Genomic DNA, 19,981 nt, shown 5'->3' on the forward strand with positions numbered 1-19,981 from the left:
CATTTCCGAGTTATGGCATTCACAACACTGAACTTCACCGGAAGCAGGTCACTGTCATTACAGAAGAAGTTCGAAATGTCCACTTTCTGCTTGAATACAGACCTCACACGATGTCACAATTCGATTCCGCAGGGTTTCCACATCGGACAGCGGAGACGAATACACCGATGATTTTAAATGGCCACCCAAGTAGAAAACGAGAGGCTTAGATCAGTTGAGCGTGGAAACCAAGCAATCGGGCCACCTCTACCTACCCATCGATCAGGAAACATTCGATCCAAGAAAACGTTCCGGTGAAGTTCAGTGTTGTGAAGGCCATAACTCAGAAACGATGCATTTCCGGACACATGTTGTAATGAACTATTTTGATTGTCTACATATAACAAATACATACCTGAAATTATGCCCCCCCATTTTTGAAACATTCTGTATATAAGTAATTATCCCATGCTTTACCGTTTTTTGTTCATCAGTTTATTCATCTAATTTTCGTGTGTGTTAAAAAATCCCTCATGTTTTGTACCCATTCTTTCAGTTGGGGAGGTGTAGCCTACAGGTTTCGCTTCCTGTCATTATTTGCCTACGTACGAGTCCAGTTCCATGTCCCGACCAGTCCACGAGGTGACTATCGTAGCGGGAGGTTCTCTGTGGCATGTCGTGTGTCTGTGGGTGACTTTTATCTATCCTATCCGCCCTCCCTTGGTCAACTCTTGTTCCTTTCCGACCCCGAGAGTATTAGGTTGTGAGGTCTAGGGAGTTTTTCATTTTCACGTCTTCGTGGCCCTTGTCTTCCTTCAGCCGATATCTTCATTTTTCGAAGTGCCGGACCCCTTCCATTTTATTTCTCTCTGATCAGTATTACATAGAGGATGGTTGCTTAGTTGTACTTCCTCTTAAAACAATAATCACCACCACCACTTCCTTCTGATTAGTGTTAATACTTAATAGAGGATGATTGCCCAGTTGCACTTTGTCTTGAAACAATAATCACCACCACGACGACTTATCTGAGAAAAATTAATGGTAAAGCTGGCGAGGTTGCAGCAGTTCACGGCACGGTGAATACGTCAATCGAACTCTCTTTATAACACTGATTCCCCCCAGTTTCTGAATATGCGGGAATTCTCATACTTCGGATAGGGCCTGTACACTTTCATGCCTAGGTGTGAGGTAAACCTAAACCTAATATTATTGTCAAAGAAGGAAAACTGGATTTAAGAGTTTCTTGTATTTCTCGAATAGTACTCAAACACATAACAAACTGATATACACGATACTGTACAGAAAGTCTTTATACATTTGTACAAAACATTGACAACGGGACGCAATAAATATTTGTTGCTTTCGCAGTTAGTGAAAACTCTTCGATAAATCTCAATCTATGAGGGGGTGCACAACTTGGTGAGTGTTCGAAGTCACGTGGTCCGCTCCATCTCCACCTTCCGCTGGAGCAGCAGATGCCGCAGGGACTGCGCCTCCTCGCGCAGAGTGAGGACCTGCGCGCGCAGGATGGCATTCTCGTGCTCCAAGATGGTGGCTCGAAGTGCGATCTGTTGGGAACAACAACACTTGATAAGCCACAGCAGTGGGTTTGAGCGATATAGCGGGGAGGGAGGTTCGTGAAAAAAAAAACCCTACAAAATTATTTTCTATTCTCTCTGAGCAAATTTCAATAGCGAGGTAAACCGTAAAGGTTCTCAGTCTACCAACTTAAATAGGTTTTTGAGATTTTGATTCAATACTATATACCCTCCTAGGGTACGGTTGCCACCACCACGTTTTTTAAATACCGCTCGTAGTTATGCAATACGTAGTGATATTGATTTGAACACTTCCACGACCCCGTGTGGGTGGGGGCGGTATCCCCTGACTGTCGTAAGAGGCGGTCCCCAGGAGCTCTTAAATTGCGAGCGTGGGTTGGCGCCCACGGGGTTCTTAGCTGAGTCCTGGCATTGCTTCCACTTACTTGTGCAAGGGTCCTCACTTTCATCGATCATATCCGACCTCTCTTGGTCAACTCTTGTTTTTTCCCGACCCCGACGCTATTAGGTTTGCGAGGGCTACGGACTCTTTCATTTTCACGCCCTTCGTGGCCCTTGTCTTCCTTTGGCCGATATCTTCGTTTTTCGAAGTGTCGGATGCCTTCCATCTTTTTCCTATGATTAGTGTTTTAATAATAATGTTATTTGCTTTACGTCCCACTATCTACTCTTTTACGGTTTTCGGACACTCCGAGGTGCCGGAATTTAGTCCCGCAGGAGTTCTTTTACGTGCCAGTAAATCTACCGACACGAGGCTGACGTATTTGAGCACCTTCAAATACAACTGGACTGAGCCAGGATCGAACTTGCCAAGTTGGGGTCAGAAGGCCAGCGCCTCAACCGTCTGAGCCACTCAGCCCGGCAATTAGTGTTATATAGAGGATGGTTGCCTACCTGTACTTCCTATTAAAACAATAATCACCATCACCACTCATGTTGTTGTTTGTGTCATTCTAGAATTCGGTTAATATGGCAGAGAGGCAGTACGGGAAATGGTCTCCGGAAAATATGACACGCTCAATGGTGGTGTTTGAAGAAGGGAAAATGAAATGTTGCAGAAAATATGAAATATCAAAGAAAAGTTTCTAAGGCACGCCCGAGGGGAAGTTAACCGTGGCAGCAACGTGGCTATGAATGGAAGGCAAACAGCTTTACCACTTGCAGCTGAAGAACAACTCGTCAGTGTGATTTTAGAGTTCGCTCTTACGGTAACTGACGTCAAAGCTAATCCCCATCTTGATAATCCATTTAAGAAGGAGAAAAAATGGCTGGAAAGACATGTTTCAATTCCTTTATGAAATGTCAGACAGCCTGTACTTGCTAGGAAGCACTTGCTCATCGGCACCGTCTGTGGTGCAATGCTGCGCTCAGGAGGTGGTGGTGATTATTGTTTTAAGAGGCAACCATCCTCTATATAACACTAATCAGAGGGAAGAAAGGAAGGGATCCGATACTTCGAAAAATGAAGATATCGGACAAAGAAAGACAAGGGCCACGAAGGGCGTGAAAATGAAAGACTCCCTAGCCCTCGCAAACCTAATAGCGTCGGGGTACGACCAAGAGACGTCGGATAGGATAGATGGAAGTGAGGGGCCTTGCACAAGTAAGTGGAAGCAATGCAAGGCCCCGTGGTCGCCAGTTCAGAGCGCCTCAGTGTGTACTCTTGCTTGCAGTGGACAGACAGCATGTTGTTTCATATTTAGTGCAATACACACGTAGTGGTAGCCATGAGTACAATTCAGGAGCCTAAATAAATACTGCATGTTATAGTAAAAGTTACTTTAAAATCCTTTTGAAATCCAAAACATATTTATATTAATGAAATAGTGCATTTTAAGGCTTCTATTACAATTTTTATAAGATCCTACAGCTTTCACCAATAATTACACATGTATTACAATTACACAGAAGTTGGGCGTGATTATACAATTAAAATGTTATTTAGTACTTGACTACACAGTAACAGACACCAGACAAATACTTCAATACACCAATACCGGACAGCTCCATCTCAACAGCATTGGGTCGAGTGCGAACGGCGAAGGTGGTGACATCTAGCGTGTAGGTGTGACAAGCCCACAAAGTGCATATTATTATGTCTATGCTGCAGATGAGAGGAATGCGTCTCTACTCATTGGACATATTTTTGTTATAATTGAACAATCATAATAATTAAGAATTAAATTTTAAAATATGAAATGCCTTCTTCATAAATCGACAAACGAACATCATGCTAACCGTGCCTTTCGCTATGTCTTAACAGTTATAGGGAGATTTTATTTTGGGATCCACCCAGCCTCTGGAAGGAATTTAAAAAAACTACTCTCTCCCCTCTTCTTTCTGGCCTTTTCCCAGTTACCTGGGGCAGCACTTTGTATGGACTTAGCCTAGTTCCCTCTGTGGAAGGATATCTTCACTACTGCGTGTTTCTGTGCTTGTTTGTCGTGTGTATTTGAAGATGTGTATGAATACGAACACAAATCCGTAGCTGCCGAGGGACAGGAATTAACAGACGCGATTAAAATCTCCGACTGAGCCGGGAATTGTACCAGATCCCTCTGAATCGAAGGCAAATACGCTGACTATTCCGTATTAGTGATAACTGTTTTAGAGAAAGTACAACCATCCTCTATATAACACTAATGAGAAGGAAAATGGTCCAACACTCCGAAGAATGAAGGTATCAGAAAAGAAAGCAAAGAGCCACGAAGCGCTAACTATTCAGCCGAATGAGCAGAGACCTTAACACCATAATTTATTAAGATTTCGGGGAAGAGAATCTGTAATATTAAGGAACAGGAATTTTGGTCCATTATTTTGACTTCTTCTTCTTCTTCTTCTTCTCTTTCAGTACGGCCGATCTTCCAGAACTTTACAACTACATAATAGATTACGTGAGTGAACTATCATGTTTCCCTAATAAGGAAGAAGTGTTCAGAATTTCCTAAAGTATGCATGAAGAATTATCATACACAGGCCTATTTACATTTAGTTGAAGTGTTTGCTCAAGCCTATGTAAATAATACACTTAAATAATTTTCTTACGCCGGGATGAGTGACTCAGACGCTGGCCTTCTGACCCTAATTCCTGGCTCAGTCCGGTGATATTTGAAGGTGCTCAAATACGTCAGCCTCGTGTCGGTAGATTTACTGGCACGTAAAAGAACTGCAGCGGGACTAAATTCTGGCACGTCGGTGACTCCGAAACCGTAAACGTAGTTAGTGGGACGTAAAGAAAAACATTATTATTATTATTATTATTATTATTATTATTATTATTATTATTATTATTATTATTATTATTATTATTATTATTTTACAATCTGCTCTACGTCGCACCAACACAGATAGGTCTTATGGCGACGATGGGATGGGGAAGGGCTACGAGTGACAATGAAGCGACCGTGGCCTTAATTAAGGTACTACGAAAAACCAAGTTCAGGTCTGGCGACAGTGGGGTTCGAACACAGTATTCTCATCGGCACAGCCACTTGCTCGGTAATATAATTGGTTTTACGTCCCACTAACATTCCAGCACAGTATTTGATTGATTTCTTAATATAACGAGCATAGAAGGTGACCTCAAAACAGATAAGAGGTCATGGCATGCGGTCGTTATCAGTCCCCATGTCATTATCCTGCTGGGTAGTTTGCTCAGCACACAACGCTTTTCTTGGGATATAACAGCAATGTACTCTTATATAGTGACAAACTCTGATACGTTATTAGTGCGCCAGGAATCATACACGTGGCAATATGTTATTGAAGAGTTCAGCACTGCACACATTCTCTCTGCCCGGTCACCAGATACAGTGAGACTGGTGACTCATGGTCCATGATCTTCCTCACAGCAGAACACACACATTCTCTCTGCCCGGTCACCAGATACAGTGAGACTGGTGACTCATGGTCCATGATCTTCCTCACAGCAGAACACACACATTCTCTCTGCCCGGTCACCAGATACAGTGAGACTGGTGACTCATGGTCCATGATCTTCCTCACAGCAGTACACACATTCTCTCTGCCCGGTCACCAGATACAGTGAGACTGGTGACTCATGGTCCATGATCTTCCTCACAGCACTGCACACATTCTCTCTGCCCGGTCACCAGATACAGTGAGACTGGTGACTCATGGTCCATGATGTTCCTCACAGCACTGCACACATTCTCGCTGTCCGGTCACCAGATACAGTGAGACTGGTGACTCATGGTCCATGATCTTCCTCACAGCACTACACACATTCTCGCTGCCCGGTCACCAGATACAGTGAGACTGGTGACTCATGGTCCATGATCTTCCTCACAGCAGTACACACATTCTCTCTGCCCGGTCACCAGATACAGTGAGACTGGTGACTCATGGTCCATGATCTTCCTCACAGCAGAACACACACATTCTCTCTGCCCGGTCACCAGATACAGTGAGACTGGTGACTCATGGTCCATGATCTTCCTCACAGCAGAACACACACATTCTCGCTGCCCGGTCACCAGATACAGTGAGACTGGTGACTCATGGTCCATGATCTTCCTCACAGCAGTACACACATTCTCTCTGCCCGGTCACCAGATACAGTGAGACTGGTGACTCATGGTCCATGATCTTCCTCACAGCACTGCACACATTCTCTCTGCCCGGTCACCAGATACAGTGAGACTGGTGACTCATGGTCCATGATCTTCCTCACAGCAGAACACACACATTCTCGCTGTCCGGTCACCAGATACAGTGAGACTGGTGACTCATGGTCCATGATCTTCCTCACAGCAGTACACACATTCTCGCTGTCCGGTCACCAGATACAGTGAGACTGGTGACTCATGGTCCATGATCTTCCTCACAGCACTGCACACATTCTCTCTGCCCGGTCACCAGATACAGTGAGACTGGTGACTCATGGTCCATGCTACGCGCTGCAGTGATTCGACGAATCACATTTTGTGCGTATTTCTGCTAAGTGTTTTATTAATAAAATTTAACGAAAGTAAAGGAAATAATTCTATCCTGGCCGCAAGATGGGGGCTTCCCTGACCCAGTCAATAACTGGAAAACTGCTTGTAGGTTTTAAAGTAAGGAACGACAACAGGGTTTCCTCGTCTCAGGCGGCTAGAATGGAACAGTTTCTCCACAAAATGTGACTGGCTCCACCTTCGCGGTTTATGAATCTACTTTCGACTACAATACATTAGGCTGCCAGAGTTTACTTTTAGTTCCCCTCTGGGTGGGGGCGGTAGATTAACACCCACGGTATCCCCTGCCTGTCGTAAGAGGCGACTAATTTGAGCCCCAAGTGCTGTGAACATTTGAGCGTGGGTTGACGACCACGACGCCCTTAGTTGAGTCCTGGCATTGCTTACACTTACTTGTGCCCGGCTCCTCACTTTCATCTATCCTATGCAACCTCCCTTGGTCAAGTCTTGTTCTTTTCCGACCCCGACGTTATTAAGTTTCCGAGGGGGAGGAAGACTTTCATTTTCACGCCCTTCGTGCCCCTTGTCTTTCTTTGGCCGATAATCTTATTTTTAGAAGTGTCGGATCCCTTCCTATTTTTCTCAAAGATTAGTGCTAGACAGAGGATGGTTGCCAAGTTGTACAACCTCTTGAAACAATAATCACCACCAGCACTCCGAAAACCCTCAAGAGCAGCAGCAGGAGTTCCGCAACCAAAATGTTACCTGTAAAGTACAGCCGTTCAAAAATGAATGAGCCATTGGCACTGTATATTCCTTGCATTTAATACTTCTTCATACTTAATTTTAGTTATCATAGAATTACATGTAGACACACGCTCACCTGGTCCTCTCGCAACTTGCGTGCGTCTCGTGACTTCTTGGCTGCCTGGTTGTTCCTCTTCCTACGCTCGTAGTATTTGTCGTCCTTGAGCTCCTCGGGGATGGGCTTCTTTTCCCCGCGAGGTCTCTTGCACGGCGGACACGACCCCAGAGCGGGCGGACTGCAGCCTGCAGAAAACAGGAACAACATTGGAATATAGTTGGGCATCACAGACACTCAGCCAAATATGTTCTTTGTATGAGTCGTAGTTGTTATAATAATTAAATCTCTTCTCTTTTGCTTCGCATTTTATATTATTTCGATGTGAAAAACTTTCGATTTGAATCTAATGTAACTTAAACTGATTTTTTTACAGACCTTCTAAGCATTAGGTAGTAATACTCAATACAATACTTGAGAATGGCTTAGTTTAATGCTACTACAAGTCCACATCCTGGTAGCCCTTGTATCTTCAGCCGACGTATAAAGATGAAGTGAGAATAAATGTTTTACGTAAGTCATGCAAAAGGAGAAGTTAAAGGTTTTGCACTACTTTAAGAACAGGTTTCCATGTTGGTCCATAATATACACTGAATCTCCATGTCCCCCTGTGGATGGCGGCAGAACACCCATGGTATCCCCTCCCTGTCATAAGAGACGACCACAAAGAGAATGGCGGTCATGTAGAAGTGTGTGCGAGTGAAGCTCCATATATTGGACAATGTAAGGCGACACCAACTATAAATGTAGTAGATTTGTGTAAATTAAGGAAATTATGGCCAGTGTAAAGGGTAATTTCTGGAAATTAACGTAGATAGCGGCTCTACGGACATTTATAAAGAACTACACGGAGACCTATGCCCCATTCAAGATCTGTGAAGACTCGATCCCAGGAGGTCAGAAGGTGACTTGCGGTAAGTGTGGAACTGTGTACCACGACAAGTGTGTCGAAGTAAAAGTGAGAGTGATGCAATTCGCAATTGTGAAAACATGGACTTGTGAAGACTGTAACAAAGGAGAAATGAAAACCTTCCAATGGAGGACATCTACAAGTAACTGAAATAAGTCTGCAAAGAGAGTGCGGCGAATGCCGCTGGTGGACCTCCTTGACCTTGGGGGCCGTATTCATCAATGAATGCCTTTCCCCTTCCAGAAAGAAGCTCTTTGCACAGGAAAGAGGAAAGAGGCCAATTACCAGTTCTGGAATGGTAAGATATTCGTTAGGAGCAAGCCTTACAGATTAAATGTTCACAAGCCATTGAAAAGATAAAATAAAATCTATACCTATAGTATAGATAGGTACAGTAATAAAGAAGAGGTAACTAGTAGTTATCAGAACGTGACAGGAGTTACGACAAAGACTGAATAGGCCTAACTATTTTTAGCTGCCTCTGAAAATAACCATAAGATAATCTGCATAACCGAAAGTTGGCTCACTAAGTCTATATATGATAATGTAATCATCCCTAGTAATTACTGTGTGTTTACAGCAGATAGAGAACATAAAGTAACAGGTAAACGGGAGGGAGGTTGATAAAATGTTTAAAACTCATCAGATTATTTCTTACTCTCGTGAATTCGAATTTCTAATGGTTAAAGTTCAGTTTAAATGTAGATCATATTTTGTGGGAGTAGTGAATTTTCCACCAAATTCTAACCTTGATGAATACTGTGAATTTTTTGAAATAGTTGAATCAGCAATAAATCCAGGAAATACAAGTTCTAAATGTATTGTAGGAAACTTCAATTTGAGAGAAACAAATCAGGCAGCAATGGAGCTTGAACACTTCCTAAATTCATGAATCTGACATCTAGAAATACATTTGGATACTGTTTAGATTTAGTTCTGGCCTCTACAACAGAGCAAGCCTTTGTGACATCATCCTGCACTGATTCTCTCAATAGAAGTTAATCTAAGAAAGTTACAGTAGATCAACTTTTAGGCACTAAACACTTGTGACTACGTTAACAGTGCTTTAGAATGCTTCTATAATAAATTCTATGGGGTTCTTGATCACTGCGTTCTTCTGACCAAGTATAGTGAAAGAACTTATCCAGTGTGGTATAATAAGGAAATACTGAGCCCTTTCCTGTCCCATCGTCGCCGTAAGACCTATCTGTGTCGGTGCGACGTACAACTAGCAAAAAAATAATAATAAGGAAATAATACAACTAATTCGAAATAAGGAGTATCATAGGAAAAGAAGACATCGTAGTGCATATAGTATGGCAGAGTTCAAAACAAAGGGAGCAATCCTTAAAAAGAAAAGAATAGCGTATAAAGAATACATTCAAGGTATAGCTCGTAATAGCAAACACTTTTGGCACTTTTTAAAGCACAAGATGACCAACAATCAAGAATGTTACAGATATGTACTGAATGATAGCACCTTAAATTCTAAGACAGAAATAGCCTCGTACTTCAAAAGTACATACACAAAAATAACACCGAAAACAATGAGCTATATGTTAAACATTTCAGAGGTATCTGTTGGTGTTAAATGTGCCAGTCTACAAGGAGTGCTGGTCCAGATAACATACCCCAATATGTAGTGCGGAGACGCTCTTGCATATCCGCTTTGTATAATTACTAAGAAATCTCTGCAATAAAAATATTTCCTGATTGTGGAGGATAGCAAGAATGTGTCCAATTCACAGAGATGGTCATATTGAAAACATACATAATTATAGACCAATATCAGTCTTATGCAAAGCGTCTGAGGATATACTTTACTGTAATATCTATAGACATGTTGAAAACAACGTAGCTTTATGCATGGAATATCAACAAGTTCAAATTTAGTGAACTTTACACATTATGTGTCATCTATTTTAGATCAAGGAGGACAAGTGGATACACGGACACGGCAAAAGCATTCCATAGGATTGATGATCATAAACTTCTAAACAAGCTTCACAGTTTTGGTTTTAGCCCTGACCATGTCGAATTCTTTAACTCCTACTTCAGGGATAGATTTCAATTTGTTAGTTTCAAAGGGGTAATTTCAGGCATAAAACAAGGTTCAAAATTAGGTCCGCTGTTGTTAATGATGTTGGTTCTGTATTGAAGTTATATGCTGATCACATGAAAATTTACAGGCATATTTCTTCAAACTAGGATAATGAAAACTTACAACAAGACCTCACAGCGCTTGCTGAATGGGGAAAACACAATTCCTTTCAATTCAATGTTAAGAAATGTGAAACAATGATCTTTACTAGAAAAAGACAACCAAAAATATGTTCTTATGAAATGAACAGTATCAACCTAAAACGAGTTGAAGAAAAGAAGGATTTAGGAGTAATACTTGAAAGTAAACTTCAGTTCAATATACACACAAATAACGCCGAAAGTAAGTCCTATAGGAACCTAGGATTTCAATGGAAACACAAAGAAATTCAAAAATATCGAAGCTATTAAATAGGTTCACTAGTTAGAACAGTAATAGAATATGCATCTATAGTCTGGAATCCATCATGTAATAAATGTATAAAAGAAATAGAACATGTTCAACGTAAGATACCTGTATTTCTGTATCTCTAAAACTAGTGCAAAATAGGTGGCATATAGTGACTTAATAACAAATTTTGGGATAGATAAGTTGCATACTAGGAGAACATTAACGTGTGTAAAATACCTACATAGAGTAACTCCACCACATAAACCTGTATGCACCGTTTGGAAGTAATAGAAATAATTTAACTTTCTTTATTTAAGGATCATGAATTCACCATTAAACAGAACATGTCAGTCAATTAACAAAATGCCAAACATGGACATACTGTATTTCACGAGAAGAGTGTCTTGTTAAGATCAGTCAGAAGGGAACTCACACAGAGAGAAGACATAAATTAAATAGGGTAGCATACTTGTGTATCATGAATAGTTTAGTCCTTAGATTAATTCTGATTAACAATGGATATTTTAGGAGAAATTAAAATATATAGTTGTAACACACACTTACCGCTGTCCATAGTTCATATGTATAGTGTTGTATGTATGTTGGTATTCAGCCCGAAGGCTGGTTTGATCCTCTGCAGCTCCGCCAACAGCTGTCATAAATAGCGTAGGCGTCACTGAAGAGGCGTACTAGGGAAGTGAGGAGTGGGGCAGTTTCTCGTTGCTTTCCTCACCGAGCCAGCCGTTGCTATTACATATCAGTCTGCCAAGCCCACTGAAATGCATGCACCAACCGACCCTATGAGCGATATTTTCATACCATTCATAGCAGGGATTGACTGCATAAGGAACGGCATTACTAGCATCACTCATACCTCGGTCACTTTCATATTGTCAAAGCCAAGGATGAGACTGAGACAAGTCAATGAAAGTAACAAATTTGATATAGCCCATACCAGAGAACATAGTGCGCTGTAAACACTACATCTCGCCAGCAAAGGCATAAGTATAGTGTTAGGCTTCATATTTTAATTTTTATTGTAAATTATTTATAACATTAGAAATAAGAAATGGAAATGTTCTGTAAGTGGGCAGAAATGCCTGTTGAAAAATAAATAAATAAATAAATAAATAAATAAATAAATAAATAAATAAATAAATAAATAAATAAATAAATAAATAAATAAATAAATACATGGGGCCCAAGGATCTCTCTACTTGGGAGCGTAGGCTGGCGACCACAGGGCCCTCAGATGAGTCCTGGAAGTGCTTCCACTTACTTGTGCCAGACTTCTCACTTTTATCTATCCTATCCGACCTCCCTTGGTCAACTCCTGTTCTTTTCCGACCTCGATGGTATTAGGTATCGAAGCCTAGAAAGTCTTTCATTTTCACGCCTTTCGTGGCCCTTGTCTTTCTTTGGCCGATACCTTCATTTTTCGAAATGTCGGATCCCTTCCCTTCTTTCTGTCTGATAAGTGTCATATAGAGGTTAGTTGCCCAGATGTACTTCCTCTTAAAACAATAATCACCACCACCACCTCACGTTTCTACCCGTAACATTTGCTTTTTTTCTTTCCGCATCTTTGTTTCAAGTCGAAACACTACAGGGTTGTAGTTCGAATTCACATCTGCACCAAGGACGTCTTTGCTGATAAGATGGTATTCTGGTTTCTCTTCACGTTATCAGCGCAATCGGGTGGAGGTTTCCGGGTATACCGTCGTCTGAGTCGTAACTTCCACCAAGTATTTGTGATGATTAGTTTTTATTCTCTACAGAATTGAACCAAACGAGCTCCTCTCGGGTTTCTGAAGGGACGAACCCGACCTACTTCTGCGCTAAGGTCACTCATTATGCGCGTACCTCAGTTTCACTTCATCATAACTTTTGCCGCTATAAGCTGATGAGTGGGTATGAAGCAAATGACGGAGAGTTGCATTCGTTTGTAGACATTGAATCCCACACCGTTGCAACGATTCATCAGTCCGGGATAGCAAACCTTCCAGTCATTCACCTCACATTCTCCGCTGCCTTTCCACCATATTTCGCTCCAAATCATCATTATCCAATCGCCTTATTTCTTGAATCGTATTATGGATCTTTCTCGCTTCGTGCATGCTCGTGACACTCCAGGTGCACATTTTCAAGGCTGACCTGGGGATTCCTTGCCCCTTCTGCCTATGACCGAGTGCCATGAAGATTGTTCTAGGGATTTAATTATACAGTGGTCTCTCTGCTTTTCTTTTGTGGTTGTTGAGGGCGAGTACCTGAGAGTCCCATGCCCCTTTACTAATCTGTTTTTGAGAAATGCCGCCGAGTCGGTTTTGCACTGGCAGAGGAAGAAAGATCCGACTGAGAGGCTGAGACGTCGCTGTCCAGTCTCTTTGGCCCGATTGCGCTGCTGTCGCCGACCAGATCGTTACAATAGCATTTGCCTTCATCGTAGAAGCACTTCCAGACTAACTTCAGTGTGAATGGCAGTGGAATAAGTTGTTTACAGTCAGAAAATGTGGTGATGGTAACTTTAGTGTTAGTGGAGGTAGATATGTACTCACTGGTCTTGCTGTCAGGTATCAGCGGTAGTAGTGGTGGCAGTGGCTGGTAAGACCCCAGCAGGCCGTGAGGGCTGACAAACGGTGTGAAGGGTGTCACCTCGCTGCTGAGCGGGGTGAAGTCTGGAGGTGGACGAGGAGCTACCAGCTGCTGATACGGTAGAGGGCTCTCCCCTGGAACAAACATATCATTACTTACTGAACAGTTTATATCTCCATCAACACCAACCTGCTCCGCTGTGGGTTGGGGCCCCTGCCTGTCGTAGGAGACCTTCATGTCCCTCCGGTTCTTTCGAGTCCGAGTAGGGAATGCATTTTCTCAATATTATGTTCAGGAAAATGGAGTACCTCAGGGATCGGTACTGAGTGTCACGCTGTTCGCAATCGCCATCAACGGCATAGTTGCCGCTGCTGGGCCCGCAGTCGTTCTGTCGCTGTATGTAGACGACTTAGCTCTACATTACAGCTCCGGAAGGGTGGCGTTTGCAGAGAGACAGCTACAGCAAGCTACTAACCGAGTCGACAGATGAGCCCTACAGTATGGTTTTCGAATTTCAGCGGCGAAAACCTCTGTTGTGCACTTCTGCCGACGTCGGCCTGTGCATCCCGAACCAGAGCTCCTCTTGCGAAACAGTGTCTTACCAGTGGTTGACACCTGCAGATTCCTGGGTCTCCATTTTGATAAGAGACTACGTGGCAGTCCCACATCCGTTAGTTGAAGGTTGCCTGCATGAAGAGACTTAACATGCTTCTCAGCGGCACTTCGTGGGGGCTGACCGTGCGGTACTGCTACGATTTTACACGGCGACGGTCCTCTCCCGGATTGACAGTATTCACCATAGTGGAGTAAGGCTGGCAACGGATGCTTTCCGTACTAGCCCCTACACGCTGAAGCGGGAGTTCCACCTTTACGGATAACGAGGCAGCAGTTACTCCTCACGTACGCTGCCAACATTCGTGAAATGCCCCTACATCCAGGCTATCAATGAATCTTTAGTACCCAATATTACGAGAGGTACCAAGACCGGCCGAATGCGACACGGCCGGTCGGGTTTCCAATTGATAGCGATAGCTTGTGTCATGAATTAAATATAGATATCGGAGGTTGTCTTGAGCGGACTTATAGCGAGGTACCTCCGTGGTTAGTTTAACGACCGAATATATGGCTAGATCTATTCCGTGGACCCAAGGTGAACATGGATGCCTCTGTTCATCGGAGGTATTTCGACGACTTTGTTCACCAGTATCCGACCGTGAGACATATCTTCGCGGACGGCTCTAAGTTCGCAGAAAATGTGGAGTGCTCTTTCGTCACGAATATCTCGCTTCCCAGTGCGGGTTTTCCGCCATCTTAGAAGCTCTGCAGTTTGCACTGAGTGACGAAAGAAACCATTTTCTCATGTGTACCGACTCGTAAAGCTCTCTGCAGTCTATTAAAGCCTGTTTACCGCAACACCCGCTCGTGTAGCAGATTTATGACCTTCTAGCCAGGTTTAGAGATGCTGGCACCAGAATCACTTTCACTTGCCTTCCAAGCCACGTTGGGATTCAAGAAAGGAACTTGCGGATGAAGCTGCAAAGGAAGCTGTACTTTTACCTCCAAGACCTATGAATGTACTTGCTAATGATATTTGTTCTCAGCTACATCGAACCATCTTGGCGTCCTGGGAATCGGAGTGGCTAGCTATCCGAACTCCCAACAAGCTGAGATCAATTAAGAAGACCACCACCGTGTGACGGTCCTCTTTGCGGCCTTCACGTAGAGAAGGCATAGTATTGTGTAGGCCGAGGATAGGTCATGGACGATCTACGCACTCTTACCTCCTAAAGAGGAACCCCCCAGTGTGTTCCTCACAGAGTGCGCCGATCTCTCTGGCCTAAGACGGAGCCTCGGCCTGCAGGAAACACTCGAACGCATACTAGCCGATGACCCGACTACTGCTGATCTCGTCATCCGCTTTATGTGCGACAGTATGGGTATGTTCTGTTACTCAGAGAACTTACGTTCCCTTTTGATTCGTTAGTGAGCTTTCGCACATTGCCAACTAGGTGTCTGACCTTCGAGGTGTGGTGGGGAGTGGTATCACGGGCATTTTCCTTTCCAAGGGGATACCACGACCAGGGGGTGCGGTTCGGTTATCCGCGCACGTTAGAGGCAGCTCAGTAGATTTAGTTAGGGGTGGTCCGCCACCATTTAGGCATAGATTTATTTGTAGTTAGTCTAGCCTTGTTCCCTTATACCGATGGTAAAGATGTGAGTTTTCGGCTTAATTCAATACTTTTGTTTCATTTTAAATTTCTTTTCCACTTAATTTGTTTAGACAAGAAGGTGAAGAAAGTGGTCGTGTGTGTCTGCTCACAGTGGGATTCGAACTAACCGTCTCCCGGATGCAAGCAACGCGCCTGGACGACCCTGCACACTAATTACCCGGCAGTTAAAAGTTGTCAAGTCAATTACGTGCAGCTCGCGCTTACTAATTGGGTCGTGCACATTTACATACGGCTGTAACAGTTCAGAATGTGGGTCCACTTACTTGTGCCAGGCTCCTCACTTTCATCTGTCCTATCCGATCTTCCTTGGTCAACTCTTGTTCTTTTGCGACCCCGACGGTATTACGTATGCAGGCCTAGGTAGTTCGTGGCCCTTGTCTTTATTGACCGATATCTTCATTTTTCGAAGTGTCGGCTTCCTTCCATTTTTCTCTCTGATTAGTGTTATATAGAGGATGGTTGCCTAGTTGCACTTCCTCTTAAAACAATAATAACCACCACTACCACTTGGGTAGTTAGCTCGAAAAACAAAACACTCAATAGGCCCATTATTATACGGTTCCTGTTACCTTTGTTGCGTCTTTTAATTTTGTTTGAGAGGTTTATTAAAACGTTTTAAAGACTTGGATGGATTAAGAACATTCCAGTTGAGTATTTCCGTTCATCTATGCTCTTCTGTTCAAACACAGGGCGAGTTGGCCGTGCTGCTGTGAGCTCGCATCTGGGAGATAGTGGGTTCGAGCTCCATTGTCGCCAGCTCTGAAGATGATTTTACGCGGTTTCCCATTAACACACAAGGCAAATGCTAACGCTCTACGTTTAAGGCACGGCCGCTTCATAGTCCTCCCCTATCCCATCGTCGCCGTAAGACCTATCTGTGTCGTCAAAAGAAAGACTGTTCAAACTGCGATGTCGGGAGAAAATACACAATGGAACCCATAAATACAGAGATCGTTTATATAAACATATGATTCTTCAGCAATAACTTACTAACGTCGCACAAAACTGAATTATTTATCACGCGTGCAATACCTACTGACCTCACGATTGCTTATCGCTCTAATCCCGCAAGTTGACTTATTGTGACAATTTGGTGAAGCGCAGTTCGTCCAAAATTCAAATATAATTCACATGATCACAGCGGACTCGCCGACATCATAACGATACTTAAGACTTGATATGGACGTCACAGCAAAAGATGTCCGGCTCCATGGTTAAATGGTTAGCGTGCTGGCCTTTGGTCACAGCGGTCTCGGGTTCGATTCCCGACAGGGTCGGGAATTTTAACCATCATTGGTTAATTTCTCTGGCACGGGGTTTGGATGTATGTGTTGTCTTCTGATCACGACGCGCAGGTCGCCTATGGATGTCAAATCGAAAGACCTGAACCCGGCGAGCCGAACATGTGTTCGGACACTCCCTGCACTAAAAGCCATACGCCATTTCATTTCATCGCAAAAGATTGTGGTATTGTGCTGCGATCTATCGGTGGTACGAAAACACGCGCCTGGCAGCTCAGTCCACTAATGGTTCGTGACTAACGGCCACAATAAAAGACAACAGGACAACACGTTACACGCAGTAATTGCAGGTTTTACAAGTTGTGTCAGCCGGAGCACTGAGTGCTTGTGCGCCACTCGATCAGATAATGTAACAAGCCATGTGCATTCTGTTCGGTATAACAGTAGCCGGACTGCGTAGCTCAGACGGCAGAGCACTCGACTTCTGAGCCCAACTGGGCAGGTTCTATTCTGGCTCAGTCCGGTGATATTTGAATTTGCTTAAATACGCCGGCCTCAAGTCCATATTCCCCCTGTGGGTGGGGGCGGTAGAGTAACACCCATGTTATACCCTGCGTGTCGTAGGAGGCGACTAAAAGGGCCCCCAGGTGCTCCGAACTTTGGAGCGTGGGTTGGCGACCACGGCACCTCTAGCTGAGTCCTGGCATTGCTTCCACTTACTTGTGCTAGGCTCCTCACTTTCATCTATCCTATCCGACCTCCCTTGGTCAACTCTTGTTTTTTCCCGACCCCGACGGTATTAGGTTTCCGAGGCCTAGGGAGTCTCATTTTCACACCCTTCGTGGCCCTTGTCTTTGTTTGGCCGGTACCTTAATTCTTCGAAGTGTTGTGTTCCTTCCATTTTCTCTCTTTTAGTGTTAGGGCTATATAGAGGATGGTTGCCTAGTTGTACTTCCTCTTAAAACAATAATCACCACCACCACCACCACCTCGTGTCCATAGATTTACAGGTACGTTAAAAACTCCTACGGGACAAAATTCTCCGAAATCTCTATACGTAGTTAGTCAGACGTAAGATCAGTATAATAATAATAATAATAATAATAATAATAATAATAATAATAATAATAATAATAATAATAATAATAATAATAATAATAATAATAATAATAATAATAGTCCCTTGGGGGGGCCTGTTAACCCCGTGTGGCCTCGAAACACTGTAAGAACAAAATCAAACCGAAGTCAAGAATTTGGCTAATCACGTTTAACGTATTCTCTCTTGAAAATGGAAAAACTTAGAAATATTCTTGACAAATCCAGAGAACGTAACACCAAAAGTATTAGTTTTCAAGAATCACGATATTCATTCAAAGCGAGGAGTACGAGTTTCGAGAATTGTCCACAATAGCTCTAACTCAGGTCGCTTCTTAAAAAGCCAGGAAACTCTCATCAATCGACATGCACCAACTAACATCACCAACAGAAAAGTGGAAGAATTTTGGAACCAGTTAGATAATAGCCTCACAAAATCCCCAAAAACATATAAAGATCCTTAAGGGTGATTTTAATGCACAAATAGGCAAAGAAAAGTAATATAGGTAAATAATAAAGCGTAAATGGTCAGACCAAGCGGGATGGCATACGAGTTATTGAGATCTTCAGCAAATCAACAGTCTTTAAAAAGAGAACCTCGCAGACCAAAACGTGGATGTCACCTAACCGCTGTTGCCCATGTGGTGATCTCCCGTGTAGACCTGCATTCCGACCATTATCCCATCAAGTTTTCATTAAATATCTTTCCAAGAAAGAGAACATTCACTCTGGAAGCTCCATACTATAAATATGACGTACAAACCATACAAGACAATGAAACATTTACAAAAAAAATATATATATATATATATATATATATATATATATATATATATATATATATATACCTCCACGTTTTGGTCTGCAAGGTTCTCTTTTTAAAGACTGTTGATTTGAAAAATAGATCATAGATTTTGAAGATCTCAATAACTCGTATATATTTATTATTTACCCAAAAATTGGCAACAGCTCCAAGAAGGACTTATCAAAGCAGTAGATCACACAGAACCACAAAAGCACTCATGGTGGACAGCCGAGTGTGATGAACACAACACGATGGTACATTGGTCAGAAGACAATGCGAGATTTCAAGGACATCAGAAAGCCAGGCACAAAATCGATAAGAATAAATCGTAAACAACATAAAGAGCAAAAATTACAAGAAATATAATTTGATTTCAAGAAACTCAATTCTCGAAACCACTACTACTACCCAATCTCTTCAATTACAAAAATTAACACGAGAAACTTTCCCATAGCAACACTAAAAACTGTCAAATAGTTGCGAAATACGTTTCTAAATTGCTCAATTGTGGAAAGCAGGAAGAAAAATTTGAGTTCCACCATAAACTACAAAACCTAGACTTGAAACCAGCGACCGTACAGGAAATTAAGAACATAATTCAATCATTAAAAAATAACAAAGTACAAGGGGAAGACTAAATCGTTGCAGAATTATGGAAACATGAAGGAGAAAATCTCGTAACAAAACTCAAATGGCCGTAGATTGGAACACGGAGATCATGCATCCACTGCAGAAAGAAGGAATCAAGATGGAGCCCAACAACTACCGTAGAATTTCATTAGTCTCAATAACTTACAAGCCCTTCAGAACCTCAACTGGATCCACAAATTGGCGAATACCAAGGTGGAGTCAGAAGTAGTATAATGCAGGGATTCTCCCGCCTCCACCGCCGCCCGCGGCGCGGGAAATTTGAATTTTGGCGGGAAATTTGAATTTTCGCGGGAGATTTGAATTTGTAAACAAAGCCACGTGCTTTTTGACAGCTGTCATCGACAACAACGCATCGCTAACCTCACTGCTGCCATCTTGACGGGCCTAAACCTCACTAGTGCCAACTTAACCTAACTAGCATGAGGTAAACAAAGCCACGTGTTTTTTGACAGCCACGTGCTTTTTGACAGACAACAACGCATCGCTAACCTCAGTACTGCCATCTTGACGGGCCTAAACCTCAGTAGTGCCAACTTAACCTCACTAGCATGAGGTAAACAAAGCCACGTGTTTTTTGACAGCCACGTGCTTTTTGACAGATTTGTAAACAAAGCCACGTGCTATTTGACAGACAACAACGCATCGC

At 42.9% G+C, this 19,981-nt stretch overlaps 1 protein-coding gene across 1 annotated transcript in view; it reads right to left on the reverse strand.

The window, feature by feature from the left end:
- Nucleotides 1-1,415: 1,415 nt before the first annotated feature.
- LOC136884172 (hepatic leukemia factor) overlaps nucleotides 1,416-19,981 on the reverse strand; it is a 75,857-nt gene continuing 57,291 nt past the window's right edge. Inside the window, exons 2-4 of the mRNA XM_067156210.1 lie at nucleotides 13,276-13,446; nucleotides 7,341-7,507; nucleotides 1,416-1,550 (exon numbers count right to left, since the gene is read on the reverse strand). Of these exons, the coding sequence (XP_067012311.1) occupies nucleotides 1,416-1,550; nucleotides 7,341-7,507; nucleotides 13,276-13,446 (473 nt within the window). The remainder of the gene's footprint in view (nucleotides 1,551-7,340; nucleotides 7,508-13,275; nucleotides 13,447-19,981) is intronic.

Source organism: Anabrus simplex, chromosome 12 (assembly GCF_040414725.1).
Source record: "Anabrus simplex isolate iqAnaSimp1 chromosome 12, ASM4041472v1, whole genome shotgun sequence".
NCBI lineage: Eukaryota > Metazoa > Arthropoda > Insecta > Orthoptera > Tettigoniidae > Anabrus > Anabrus simplex.